This window comes from Nannospalax galili, unplaced genomic scaffold (assembly GCF_000622305.1).
Source record: "Nannospalax galili isolate Female #2095 unplaced genomic scaffold, S.galili_v1.0 scaffold34, whole genome shotgun sequence".
Classification (NCBI taxonomy): domain Eukaryota; kingdom Metazoa; phylum Chordata; class Mammalia; order Rodentia; family Spalacidae; genus Nannospalax; species Nannospalax galili.
This window is the reverse complement of record NW_008338996.1, coordinates 6,654,455-6,666,944: the sequence shown is the minus strand read 5'-3', so window position 1 is coordinate 6,666,944 and position 12,490 is coordinate 6,654,455. Positions and strand designations below refer to the sequence as shown.

At 39.9% G+C, this 12,490-nt stretch overlaps 1 protein-coding gene across 6 annotated transcripts in view; it reads right to left on the bottom strand.

The window, feature by feature from the left end:
* Astn2 (astrotactin 2) overlaps positions 1-12,490 on the bottom strand; it is a 1,043,712-nt gene that overhangs the window by 174,710 nt on the left and 856,512 nt on the right. The window contains exon 20 of one of the 6 annotated variants that reach the window (XM_029563722.1): positions 6,768-6,839. The exons of the other annotated variants lie outside the window; for them this stretch is intronic. Coding sequence (XP_029419582.1) covers positions 6,811-6,839 — 29 coding nt within the window. The 3' untranslated portion in view covers positions 6,768-6,810. The remainder of the gene's footprint in view (positions 1-6,767; positions 6,840-12,490) is intronic. 6 annotated transcript variants of the gene reach the window in all.

Here is a 12,490-nt window from a genome sequence, read left to right as displayed (position 1 = left end):
TATACCAGATTTTAAGCTGTATTACAGAGCTATAGTCATAAAAACAACATGGTACTGGCACAAAAATAGACCCATAGATCAATGGAACAAAATTGAAGACCCAAATATGAATAAAAGCAGTTTCAGCCACCTGATATTTGACAAAGGGGCCAAGAATATTCACTGGAAGAAAGACAGTATGTTCAGCAAATCGTGCTGGCAAAACTGGATCCCCACCTGTAGAAGAATGAAACTAAACCCTGTCTTTCACCTTGCACAAGTCAACTCCAAATGGATCTAAGATCTCAGTGTGAAGCCTGAAACTCTGAAACTGGTACAGAAAACATTGGCAATAACCTACAAGATATAGGTGTAGGAAAGGATTTTCTAAACCGGACATCAATTGCCCAGGAAACAACATTAAGACTCAACAAATTGGACCTTATTAAACTAAAAAGCTTCTGTACAGCAAAAGAAACAACCGAGGAAGTGAAGAGAAAACCCACAGAATGGGAGAAAATCTTCACCAGTGACACATCCGACAGAGGTTTAACATCCAAAATATATAACAAACTCAAAACACAAAGAATCAAGAAAGTAAGTAACCCAGTTAAAAGAAGGGCTAAGGAACTGAACAGAGAGTTCTCAAAAGAAGAAATAAACATGGCTAAGAAGCATCTTAAAAGGTGTTCAACATCACTAGTAATTAGGGAAACGCAAATTAAAACCACTTTAAGATTTCATCTTACCCCAGTCAGACTGGCTAAGATCAAGAGAAATGATACCAAATGTTGGAGAGGATGTGGGAAAAGGGGAACACTCATCCAGTGCTGGTGGGGCTGCAAACTTGTTCAACCTCTACCTATAGCAGTATGGAGAACTCTTAAAAAACTACAAATGAACCTACCATTCAATCCAGTTATACCACTCCTTGGCATATACCCAAAGAATTCATCCTATTGCAGAGACACTTGTACATCCATGATTGTTGCTGCTCTTTTCACAATAGGTAAGAGATGGAAGCAACCTAAGTGTCCCTCAACTGATGAGTGGATAATGAAAATGTGGTTCATTTCTACAATCAAGGTTTACTCTGCAGTAAAGAAAGATGAAATCATGAAATTTGCAGGTAAATGGATGGAACTAGAAACTGTAATACTAAGTGAAGTAACACAGACTCAGAAAAAAAAAGAAAGAAAAAAACAACACATGTTCTCTCTCATATGTGGATCCCAGCACCAAATCCTGATAAGTTATTATGTTTCCATTAAGTTATTATGTTTCCATAAGGATTATGTATCCATAACTACAAGAACCAGGATGATGAAAAGGAACCAGAGAGGTAAAGGAAAAGAAAGAATCTGAAAGAGAAGAACAGTAGGAAACAGGTGTTAATAAGGAAGCTGTGGATAAAAATGGGGTTATTATAAGGGGAGGGGGAGGGAAGGTTATACAAGAAACCTAGGGGATAAAGAGAAAAAAGAACCCAAGAGAGGTGGGATCATAGGAGAAGGGTATTATTAAGGGAGAAATGGGAAAAGTGGGGGCACCTTAAATGGGCAAACCATGGTGGAAGCATGAGATAAATAATGCCCAGCTAGTTTTCAACAAACCAAAGGAAACCATATTAGTCCAACAACCTACTGACAAATTACACATGCAACTAGATCAAAGAATATAATATGAGTCTAGACAAGGTTTATCTGAGAACACTTGGTCTTTGCCCACACTTTATCTACATGGAACATCATAAGTAAAAGTACCAGACTGGTGGAACTAACATTCTTGGATGTGTGCCAGCCATACTTTGAGACCTATATTAATTTTGTCAGAGGGACATAAAGGACTGTTTTGGCTCCTTGCCCTCCTAGGTCAACTAAGTTCCAGAGGACTATGAGCATCTCTCAAAATGTCCTGTAACTGTTGTGAGTCACCTGTTCTCTTGATCAAGGAGGCCACCTGTTCTCTTGATCAAGGAGGCAGTGGAGACCCAACCAGATGGACTTGAACCAGTGTCCAGTCTACAAAGAGGAAGGTCAACACAGAGCAAACATTTCCTTCATGCTTCCAAGAGAAGCCAGCCATGCTCGAGTAGGACCTTTGACTTATCTTCACATAAACAGAACTGGTAAAAGAAAGGAGTCAGGGGCTCCTCCCAAGCCCATATTACCCCTGAGGAAGAGATCCTCAAATGATCTTAAGAGTAAAAATAAATTAGTTTATCTGGGCCAATTGTAGGGTCTTAAACACCCAAAAGGAAAATATAACCAAAGACCAAAGAGAGTTCATATGTATAGCTAAAGGCTATATAACAAGAAACAATACCAGACAGGAGATACCTTCCTTTGAGTTATTGGCCAGGGTGGCCCAAAACACTCCCAGATAGTAACCCAGCATAGAACTGGGAAAATGAACAGCAGACTCCAATCCTATCTGAAGGAATATTGACAACTGATTGCTGCCAGATGAGGAACAGCTGATCTTCCTAGAACAAGGATCTCTAGATAGGCTGACTAGATTCAGTGGATGGACAAGCACTGGGGAATGGCTGGGGGTGCCAATAACACAGTGGTCAGTAATAGGAATTACAGAGTACATGGGATCCAGTTTGGGGGGGGTTATGGGAGGGTACCATTTGGGAAGTGGGTATATAGATGAATAAGATTGGCATGTTCTGTATGATACACACACAAAAAACCCAATACATTTAAAAATGACTTATATTTGAAGAGGAAAGATAAAAATTTACTTTATGTTAATTAGTAGAGGTGATAAACAGTACCATTGAAATCTACCTGATGACTTTAGATCCATACTCAGGTGCCAAGGATCCGAGTGTAACTGACTGTGACTAGTAATAATCAGATACATCGAGATTAGAGACACATGTACAAACAGGTAAGCGTTAGTAGCATTAAAAATGAGTCTTCCTGTAAGAAACAGCATATTTTAAAATGAAATGGAGAGCTTTTTTAAAGGTTAAAAACTCATTCAATTCTATGTCTTACAGAATTTATACTGAGTACAATATTGTATGACTGTATTAAGTCAACCGTTAACCTAAAAATTTACAGCCACTTTTGAAAGAGATGTATCCTTGCTCTGGAAATTGTTATTGAATATGTTAAAGCTGTAATGAAATGCTTCTTCTAACCATATGGTTATTAAATTAAAAAAATAAAAATAAACAAAAAAGAAAGTGACATAAAAATGAATTCAGTCACCACAGATTATGTTATCAAAGGTGTGATCACAAAAAAGAGGAAATTTCACCTTATTGCTGTGAAATGTGTGGTGTTTTTGCTTTAAAAAGCAAAGATTATAAGCATATTTAAGTGATGGTAAAATAATATGCTAAAGAAGAAGAAATACAGGATATAGGTGAAAATGTATATGCCATTTCCTAAGAATTTAGGAAGGTATAATAAGGTTACTAGAAAGGTTAATTTAGAGATTTAAAGCATACTTCTTACATTATATGAAGAAGGAAAGGAAAGAATGTGTATCAAAAAACTATACTCCTTCTAAGGCTCAGTGATCTTCAGGAAAGAGGCAGCAGAAAATTTGTATGTGTCAGAGGCTGTGAGTGACTACAAAGAAACAGTGTTTTCTGGACACAACAGGACAGTTGTGCATATGAATTCACAGCAGTTGTGACAGCATGCACAAGACCGGAGCAAGCTCAAGCTAGACAAAAGCCCCACCTTTAGCTGAGGAGCTATGGGTAATTGATAGCTGCTAGGAGAGGGAGAGTCCATTTGCTTTCAAAGGGTAACTTCTGGCAGGTTAACCATGCGCCAGGGTATGGCCCACACCCAGGAATATTTGGGGAACACTTATTGAACTCAATGGGCTTAAGAAAAAAAGAAGACATAAGGAGGTGGTAAGGAAGTGTACGTGGATCTGAAAAGAGATGTGGAGGAAGTTGAATATGGTCAAAATACATCGTATGAAAGTCTCAAAGAATTAATAAAAATATTATTTAAAAGAGAGAAGCCTAAAGATATATAATTGTTACGGAGCTAAGTGATTGTCAGGTGCCTCATTTCAAAATGGCCCCAGTGGAGATAACCACCTCCCAGTGCCTTCAAAAGCTGGCACTGGGAACAGCATCTTTAAGCCCACACTGCTATGAAGGGCTGAACGGTTGATTTTACAGAGGTAAATGAATCCACTCCCTGTTAGTGTGTTCTCTGTGAGTGAGGGGTAGGTGTCATTCACTTACTGCATTTAAGGGTGATAAGAAAGTGGTCAGGAGAAACCTGGAAAGATTGCATGGAACATGAAGAGCTAATCTAAATTAGTGGTGACCCAATCCTAAACCATGTGCCTTCCTCTAGCTGTTGCCCACTGTCACAGAAGAACACTCACACAGCAATCAAAGCTAGCAAGGCAAGGGAGAGCAGGCAGTTTCTGAGAACAGTGGTCAAAATATAACCATGAAATTGCCGTGCATAGGGAGATGACTTTTAAAAAGCTGGAACTGATAGATGAACAAAGTAATCACATGAAGGAACGGCAAGTCCTGATGACTCAAAAGACAGGCATGGTAGGAGTGAGAGATCTACTGATGAGCTAAAAATTATGATCAAACAGTAGGATGTGGAAACCAGTGGTTCTGATGGGCCAATATCCTGTTGTGACAGTCTCCAGTGTAGCCCAAGACTGATTGGCTGAGGTGGAATAGAGAAAAGTTCACGATAATGAGCAGGTCAGGGAAACAAGAGACTCAACAGGTCATCTACAAGGACCACGAACTCATCTCTTCTGATATGAACATGAAGAGAATGTTCCAGACCAAATACCTTATGCATTTATAGGTGTTTCAGCTAAAGCAGAAAGGTGAAGTCTGGGTTCTGTATGTCCTTACTTTTCAGGGAATGTCTGCAAGCCCTAGACATAAAGCAGGATGAATTTGGCCTTGAAAAAGTCCTTTTATGAAAGGTGGGCACCCTCCTGGGATAATTCACACTTGTTCTGAACAGACAGAGGAGTATAGGCTTTTTTTTTTTCTTCTTGTTTTCTGCAATGAACAGAATAACAGATGGTCCACTAAGGGAGTCTTTAAGAACGGTCATCTCAGCCAGGGGTAACTTCCATGGGGGCTGGTGGTTTTGAGTATGAAGAGCTGAATTATATAACTACATAGTGGGACTAGAATCTCAAACTGTCTTACTTCTTCTGAGTAATCTTTATTAACTCCACTGGATTGAGTTAGGAACCCCTCTTCTGTGTTCTCATAGCATGTGGGGTATCTCAGTACCCATCATGCTGTCACAGACTTTTCTAGCTAAATTATTTCTTCATCCTAGGAGACAACAAGCTCATTAGGGAGGGAATTCATGTCTATGTTGTTACCATATTCCACCAAAGTATGTGAACCATAGGAAGTGTGCCATATATACTAATGGGATGAATGAGTATTTTTTTGTCTCTGTGTGTGTGTATGTGTGTGTGTGTGTATGTAAGTTGTAATAATTGTGATAAGAAGAAAAGTTTGGTGGCATAGGAGAAATGAATAGAAAATAAACTAAGTGCCTTTTCTCTTGGGAGGCTCTTGACATTAGAAATCTCTCATCTGAAGAACAGCTGGAATGAAAGAATCATTTACTGAGGTCCTAATACTAGTTCCAGATGTTTGCAATCATGTCATTTTGTACCTCACCCTGCAGAACATATTTCCCTTACCACCCTCACCATGCCAACCGCTGTTCCACTATGGCTGACAGAGTGGAGTTCTGACTCTTGTATCTAGTAATATCATCTCCTTCTGGCTACTCAAAGACAAGCAGACATCAGGCAGGTGACAGCCCCTATAGTTCCTGCATCAAAGAAGGCATGACCCATATGACTTGAAATGCTCTGAGTTACTTCTGGAGGATGTCCTAAATACCTTCCGTTTAACTGCTCCATTACAGACATGGCCACCACCCTCTTCTCTGCTCCTATAGATAAAAGTTATTCCTTTTAATTCACATTGCTAACTGCTCTCCTACACTTGAGAAGGTTTTTAGTCTAAGGTCCAGGATAGGATCATGAGTGTATGCTGAGGGAAGGTGAGGGAGCTGGGATGGCAAATGTGCACTGGAGGAATGTGAGCAAGGGAGAGTTTTATTCAATTCAAGGTGATTGTTGGCACCAGAAATAGAAGAGGATGAAGGACAGAGTTGAGTTTGACAGAGGCATCCTCTCACCATCTAGACATTCTTCTTGACCCAAAGCGGAGTCTAGATGAACAGTTTATATTTGAATCGGGTTGGAGGGGCAAAGAATAAATAAAGATAAGACACTTGGGAAGAAAGTGAAAAGTAAAGGCAGATATCACGAGGAGACACATTCAAAGAAAAATAAAAGGAAGAGTTAGGAAAGGATGAAGAAGAGGAGAATCAGAAAAGAGTTGAGAATTGGCAGGAGGTAAACCTGGTGCCTGGTACCAATCTGCTAGGAAGAGGCCCATCAGACTCCCAGATGCCAGGACAGAAAGGGGCACTGACCAGCTCCAGATGTTTATGCCTTTTGTGAGGACTGAGTTGGGGGGAGGTGGCAAAAAGGGCCTGTTGCTTCTGTGAGCAAGCCAAAAGAGTCAGCTGGCCTTCCAGCCCTGAACCAAACAAGCTGAAACTAGAAATCCCATGGGGACAGAGCAAAGCTTCTACTTTTAAAAATATTTAATTTTAAATCCATCAAGAGAAGAGCACAGGCTTGAAGGAAATATGTACAGGCACTTTATCACAGTGGGTATTGGGAGACTGTAATGCAGGGTGCAAGCCATCCCTTCCTTTACTCACATTTCTGACCCATGCGTCAAGGAAAGACGATTCAATGCTCCTTCTACTCCAAAGTTTTGGGAGTCTTAGCAGCTGATATAAAGAAAGAAGACAAAGTAACAATCCAAACAAGGCATACCCCCCTACAAAATCAGGACCCTCCAGTGCCATCTGTTGGCTACATTTCCCATCCTGCCCAACTACACAAATATCTCCTCGTTTCCTTCTGCCTCTCGGATTTTTCTCAATCACAGAAAACTATACTAGATATAACAAGGGCTGTTGGACTTTGGAAGGGGTGGGGGTGGTCAAGGAAAGAAACCAGAGCCCCAGTTCTAGCTAACTAACTCATCACGTGTATAACCTCTGGCCAAGTCCCTCTCCTCTGAGTCTGTAGGTCAAAGAGGGGATTTGGATTCATTAAGTCTGTCTGTGTCTCAGCCTCACTTCTCAGTTCCCCCACAATACACACAGACACATGTCTACTCTGCCCAAGAGGCTGGAACTTATGCCAATTGCTCTGATGAGGCCACGTGGGAGAACCAGACGTCTGTTTTTAATACTGATGACAGATTAGCGTGCGGGGAATTCAACCACCCCCTAAAACAAGCCCCATTTCTGCTCAAAACAACTGGAACAGAAGGCTACTTATGCTTGGCTTTCCTAACTGAGTCCCAGGACCCACAGAGCAATGGCTTCTCTGAAAGAGACAAAGCGGGAGCTAAACCCAGGGGAGGGGACAGAGCAGCAGTAGAGTGTGCCTTTCAATCGCTCACAGGGGTGTGGAGCAGATGGCAGTCATAAAGAGTATGTGTTTGTGTGCGCACACAGGAGAAAGAAATATGTGTGTATGCACCTATGTCTGTGTATGCACATACATGAGCTTCTGAATAAATAATTCCATCCCTGAACTTCGCTGCTGTAAAAAAATTCAGAGATCAAAGGAGAAAGCCTACATTTCCCTATACTGGCCTCACCTAACCAACTGTGTGAAAAATCCTCTTTTCAAAGTAAGTCTTAAACTTTGTTTTACTGTTTTCTTCCTGATATTTCTCTTCTCGTCTCTGCTCAACCCTTCTCCTCCCCCCATTTTCTAATTCATAAAAATAGGAAAAAAGCAATTAATGTTTATGACTACTGAATATGTCCCAAGAACTGTGTTATAAGTGATCTTCAAAATAGCTTTCCCATTCTACGGATAAGAACGTGAGACCTAGCAAACATGCCAATTCTCAGTAGCTTGCTCAGGAAGAAGCAGTTAAAATTGATACCAGAAGCCAGATTTTCCAAAATTGGGCTTATGTCCTAATTCATCTCACTAAGCTGAAAGAGTCAAATTCGGGCCAAGTTCATTTTCCAGAGGTATCACGGTTTGGATAAGAGATGCCCCAAACCAAAGGTTTATAGGTTAACACACAGTCCTCAGCTATTAGAACTAATCATTGAGAGGTATGTGCTTGAAGAATCTGGTTTCCAGTCTCCCCTCCTTTCCCCTCTCACCTCTGCCTCTTCCTCCCTCTCCCCCCTATTCCTTTCCTGGACTCCATGAGGTGAGCTACTCTTGCTACCATGATGTTCTGCTTTACCTCAAGCCCAAAGCAATGGTGTCAACTAACCATGGAGCGAACCATCTGAAATCACGAGCTAAAACAAATCTTTCCTCCTTTTTTTCCAGGCACATTGTCACAGCACTGCAATACCTAACACAAGAGGGTTGATACATATTAGAGATGCTATAAAGGTAATAGATGATGTAAACACTTCAGATATCTGCCTCTTCTTTTGGATTAAAGGATCTACACAGCCATGATACACTTTTGAAGACAGACTATGCACTGAGCTGGGCTCTAGATCTGCTTAACATTCCATAAAACTATACCATATTCAAGAAGTTACATGTCAGAGTTGAAACGTTAAGACATGTATATGGTTATCCATATACACACCTACTCAGCAAACATGTATGGCACGCACTATGGGAAGATGGGAAAATGGCCCCCAAAAGTACATCGGTAATGTAGAGATTGTACAACTAAAGTCAAGTCTCACAGGAAGGGTTAAAAGAACCTGTAAAGATAGAGGTGACGTGTAATTGTTTTCAATCTTATGAGTAGACATAAGAAGATGAAGTCATAGCTATGTGGGATGAGTAAGTAACTAGGAAGAAATAAGCTTATCTCAATGTTTTAAAAGGCAGGTTTTAGATCAAAGTACTATTTACTGTATACTATAAAAGAATTTTTGGATTCCTACCTTGGGCTGGATGTAATGTTAGGCAGTAAATCAACACATCTGACGACATAACCTTAAAAAGTTTTTTTTTTTTTAAATCACACACACCCTAACTAAGATTTAGAAAATATGAAACTGCAGAGTGTGTGTCCCAGGATAGAACTCCTACACTAAACCTCACCCTCCCACAGCTCATGGACCATTGTGGAAGTGGGAATGGAAAGTTTGTAAGAGCCAGTTGTGGGTTTGTGCATGATCATAACTTAGGCATAAGGAAACAGAGGCTTCCAGAACACTGAGAACTTGCTCATATGAAATTGTAATGATGGTGACAGCATGCACAAGAGCCATACTGACTCAATCAGACAAACACCCAGCAGGTCCCAAACCCAACTGTTGGCAACTGATTACTGCTGTGTGAGGGAGAATAGATCTTCTTTGAGGAAGTGACTCTAGATAGGCTGACTAGACTCCAGTGTCTGAACCTGCACCAAGGGACATCTGGGTACAAGTGTTTGACTAGATAAGACTTAACATATATGACAGAATGCATGAAATCTGGTGGAGAATGTGGATGGGGGAGGGGGTCCAAATTTGGTTAAGACCTATTATATGAAATGCACAAAGTCAATATTTTGTAAAACTCACACAGGAAAATACGTAAACATGTTTTACATTTTGGAAATCAGGTGAACAAAGAACAGATTCTGAAAGATGGAAAAGAAGTTGTGTGAGCTCTAAAACTTCCACTGCCTCAAGGAGAAACCCTAGGAGTTTCTCCTAGAGTGAGGAGAAGGGATGCTTAGTAGATCATCTGAAGTCAGAGTTCTGGGTTCAGAAAGATAAAAGTGATTAGAGTTAGTAGAAAAGAATGACGGATAGAGTTTCATAGAGAAAAATATGAAGAGCTCTAGGGAGGGTCCGCCTTCAATATTCAGCAGGGAACTGATTTGAAGTATGTGTATAAGTATGTGTCTACATATGAGAGAAGAGTGTCCTGTGCTCACATAATGGCCAGTAACACCTGCTACGATAAGACAAATTGGAAAACCTTACAATTCATCAATTCATGGGCTGCAATGTAGAGCACACAAAAGGAATAATTAGCCCAGGACTAAATATTAAATACTGTTCAAGTTCCACCTAAAAAATCTCTTTTTAAAATACATTTACTTATGTACTTATTTACTCTGTATGCGTGTGTGTGTGTGTGTGTGTGTGTGTGTGTGTGTGTGTGTGTGTAGTGTTCAGAGGACAACTTGGGATGGGAGTCAGTTCTCTCCTACCATATGAGTGCCAGGGAGCATTGAACTCAGGTCATCAGGCTTGGCAGCAAGTGCCTTTACCCACTGTGCATTTCATCAGTTCTTGGGGCTAGAGAGATGGATCAATGCTCCCTGTCCTAAACATGAGGACCTGAGTTTGGATCCTTATCCCCATGTAGACCCAGTATGGAGACAGGAGAATCCCAAGAGCTTGCTTGTCAGCCCATCTAGTTGAAGAGAAGAGTTATGGGTTCAATAAGAGACTTGTTCTAAAACATAAGGAAGAGAATTGTTTAAAGAAGATACCCTGATGTCAGCCTGTGGCCTGCACACATGCCTGTACAGGTAAGCACACTTGCATGCACATGCATGTACACATATGCACACACACACACACACACACAAATTATAAACTATGCAAAAGGAAGCAGGGAAATGAAACCCATAATGAGAAGAAAATTCAATCAATAAACCAACTCAGAACTGATACAGAGGTTAGAATTGGTAAAGACGTTTAACATTATTGTAACTATGTTTCATATACATTCCATTGGACAGAGGTATGTCTCAGCTGGTAAGGACACCTGTCACCAAGCCTAATGGCCTGAGTTTGATCCCCAGAACCAACATGATGAAAGAAGGAAACTGACTTCTACAAGTTGTTCTTCGAACTCCACATGCATGCCACAGGACACAACTTCTCCCCATTCAAATAAAAAAATAAATGTAAAAAATAATTAAGTAATAGGACAGGTGTAGTGAGACATTCCTGTAACCCCAGTACTCAGGAGGCTGAATCGCAAGGACCAAAATTACAAGAGCAGCCTGGACTTCATAGTAGAAGTAAAACAAATGAGCAAACAAGAAAGACACTGAATACGTAAAGTCAGAACTTCCAAAGGATGAAAACGACAATGCCCAAGATGGACATTTTTCTGAATAGGATTAACAATAGATTAGACTTCACAGAAGGTGACTTTGAAGACAGTATGAGAAATTATCCAAACAAAGTACATAGAGAAAAAAATATTTTTTTTAAATAAAGCAAACACTATCGATGAGTAATACCTTGAAGAGACTGAATTCACATGTAACTGGAGTCACTGAAGAAGAAAAATGGGGAGAGAAGAAACATATTTGACAAAGTAATAGCCAAATGATTTTCTAAGCGTGATTAAATTATAAACCCACAGATCTAAGAAAGGTCAATAAATGCCAAACAAGAGAAATAATGAAATTATTCAAAATGAGTAATAAAGGGAACCTTGGAAGGAGCCAGAGAACAGACGCATGTGAATACTGGGAAACAAAGCTAGTAGTTACCACTTAGTACTCACACAGAATCATGCCAACAAGAAGACAGAAGAGCCATGTCCTTATGGGGAGATGGATTTGTCCACCTAGAATTCTATATCCAGCAATGACATCTTATAAAAACAAAATTAGAAACAATACATCTTTAAATGACACATGAGTAAAAGAAGGAGCCACAGGTATCCTCCAAGTCAAAGGAAGATGACACAAGATGAAAACATGGTCGAGGGGCACACAAAGGGACTAAATCATCAAAACTTAGGCATCTGCATGGGTAAATATATAAAACAGCTTCTATAAATTAAATTAAAAATCTAATTGACTACTTAAGGAAAATTAATTAAAATGAATTTGGAATTTTTAACATGTTTCACTGAAACATCTGACAAAATGCTGAAAGGTTTGGAAAAGAGAAATATATATGTAAATACATATATTGATGCATAAGATTCCTCCAACACTGTGTATGAAATGGTATAATGTCACTTAAATGCATATTGTGACATGCTAAATATTCATTCTATGCCCCTAAGACCATTCTAAAACAGTGAAAGAGTCACAGACAACAAATTAACATAGGCGATATCCTGAGATCGTGAAAATAATTTAAAAGAAGATGGATGGGGCTGAGAGATGGCTTAGCAGTTAAGAGCACTGACTGACTGCTCTTACAATAGACAGGGTTTGAATCCCATCACCCACACTGCTGTTAACAATGGCCTGTAACTCCAGCTCCAAGGGTTTGAAATCCTCTCTGGCCTCCACAAGGCACTGCATGACATGAGTGCACTTACATACTTTCAGGTATAACACTCATACACATAAAAAATAAATAAATAAAATGAGGATAGAAAAAAAAGAAGTAAATAAAAGCGATGTAGAATGGCATAAACCTGGCCATACCAATTTCACATTAATTGTAGTTTAAACAAT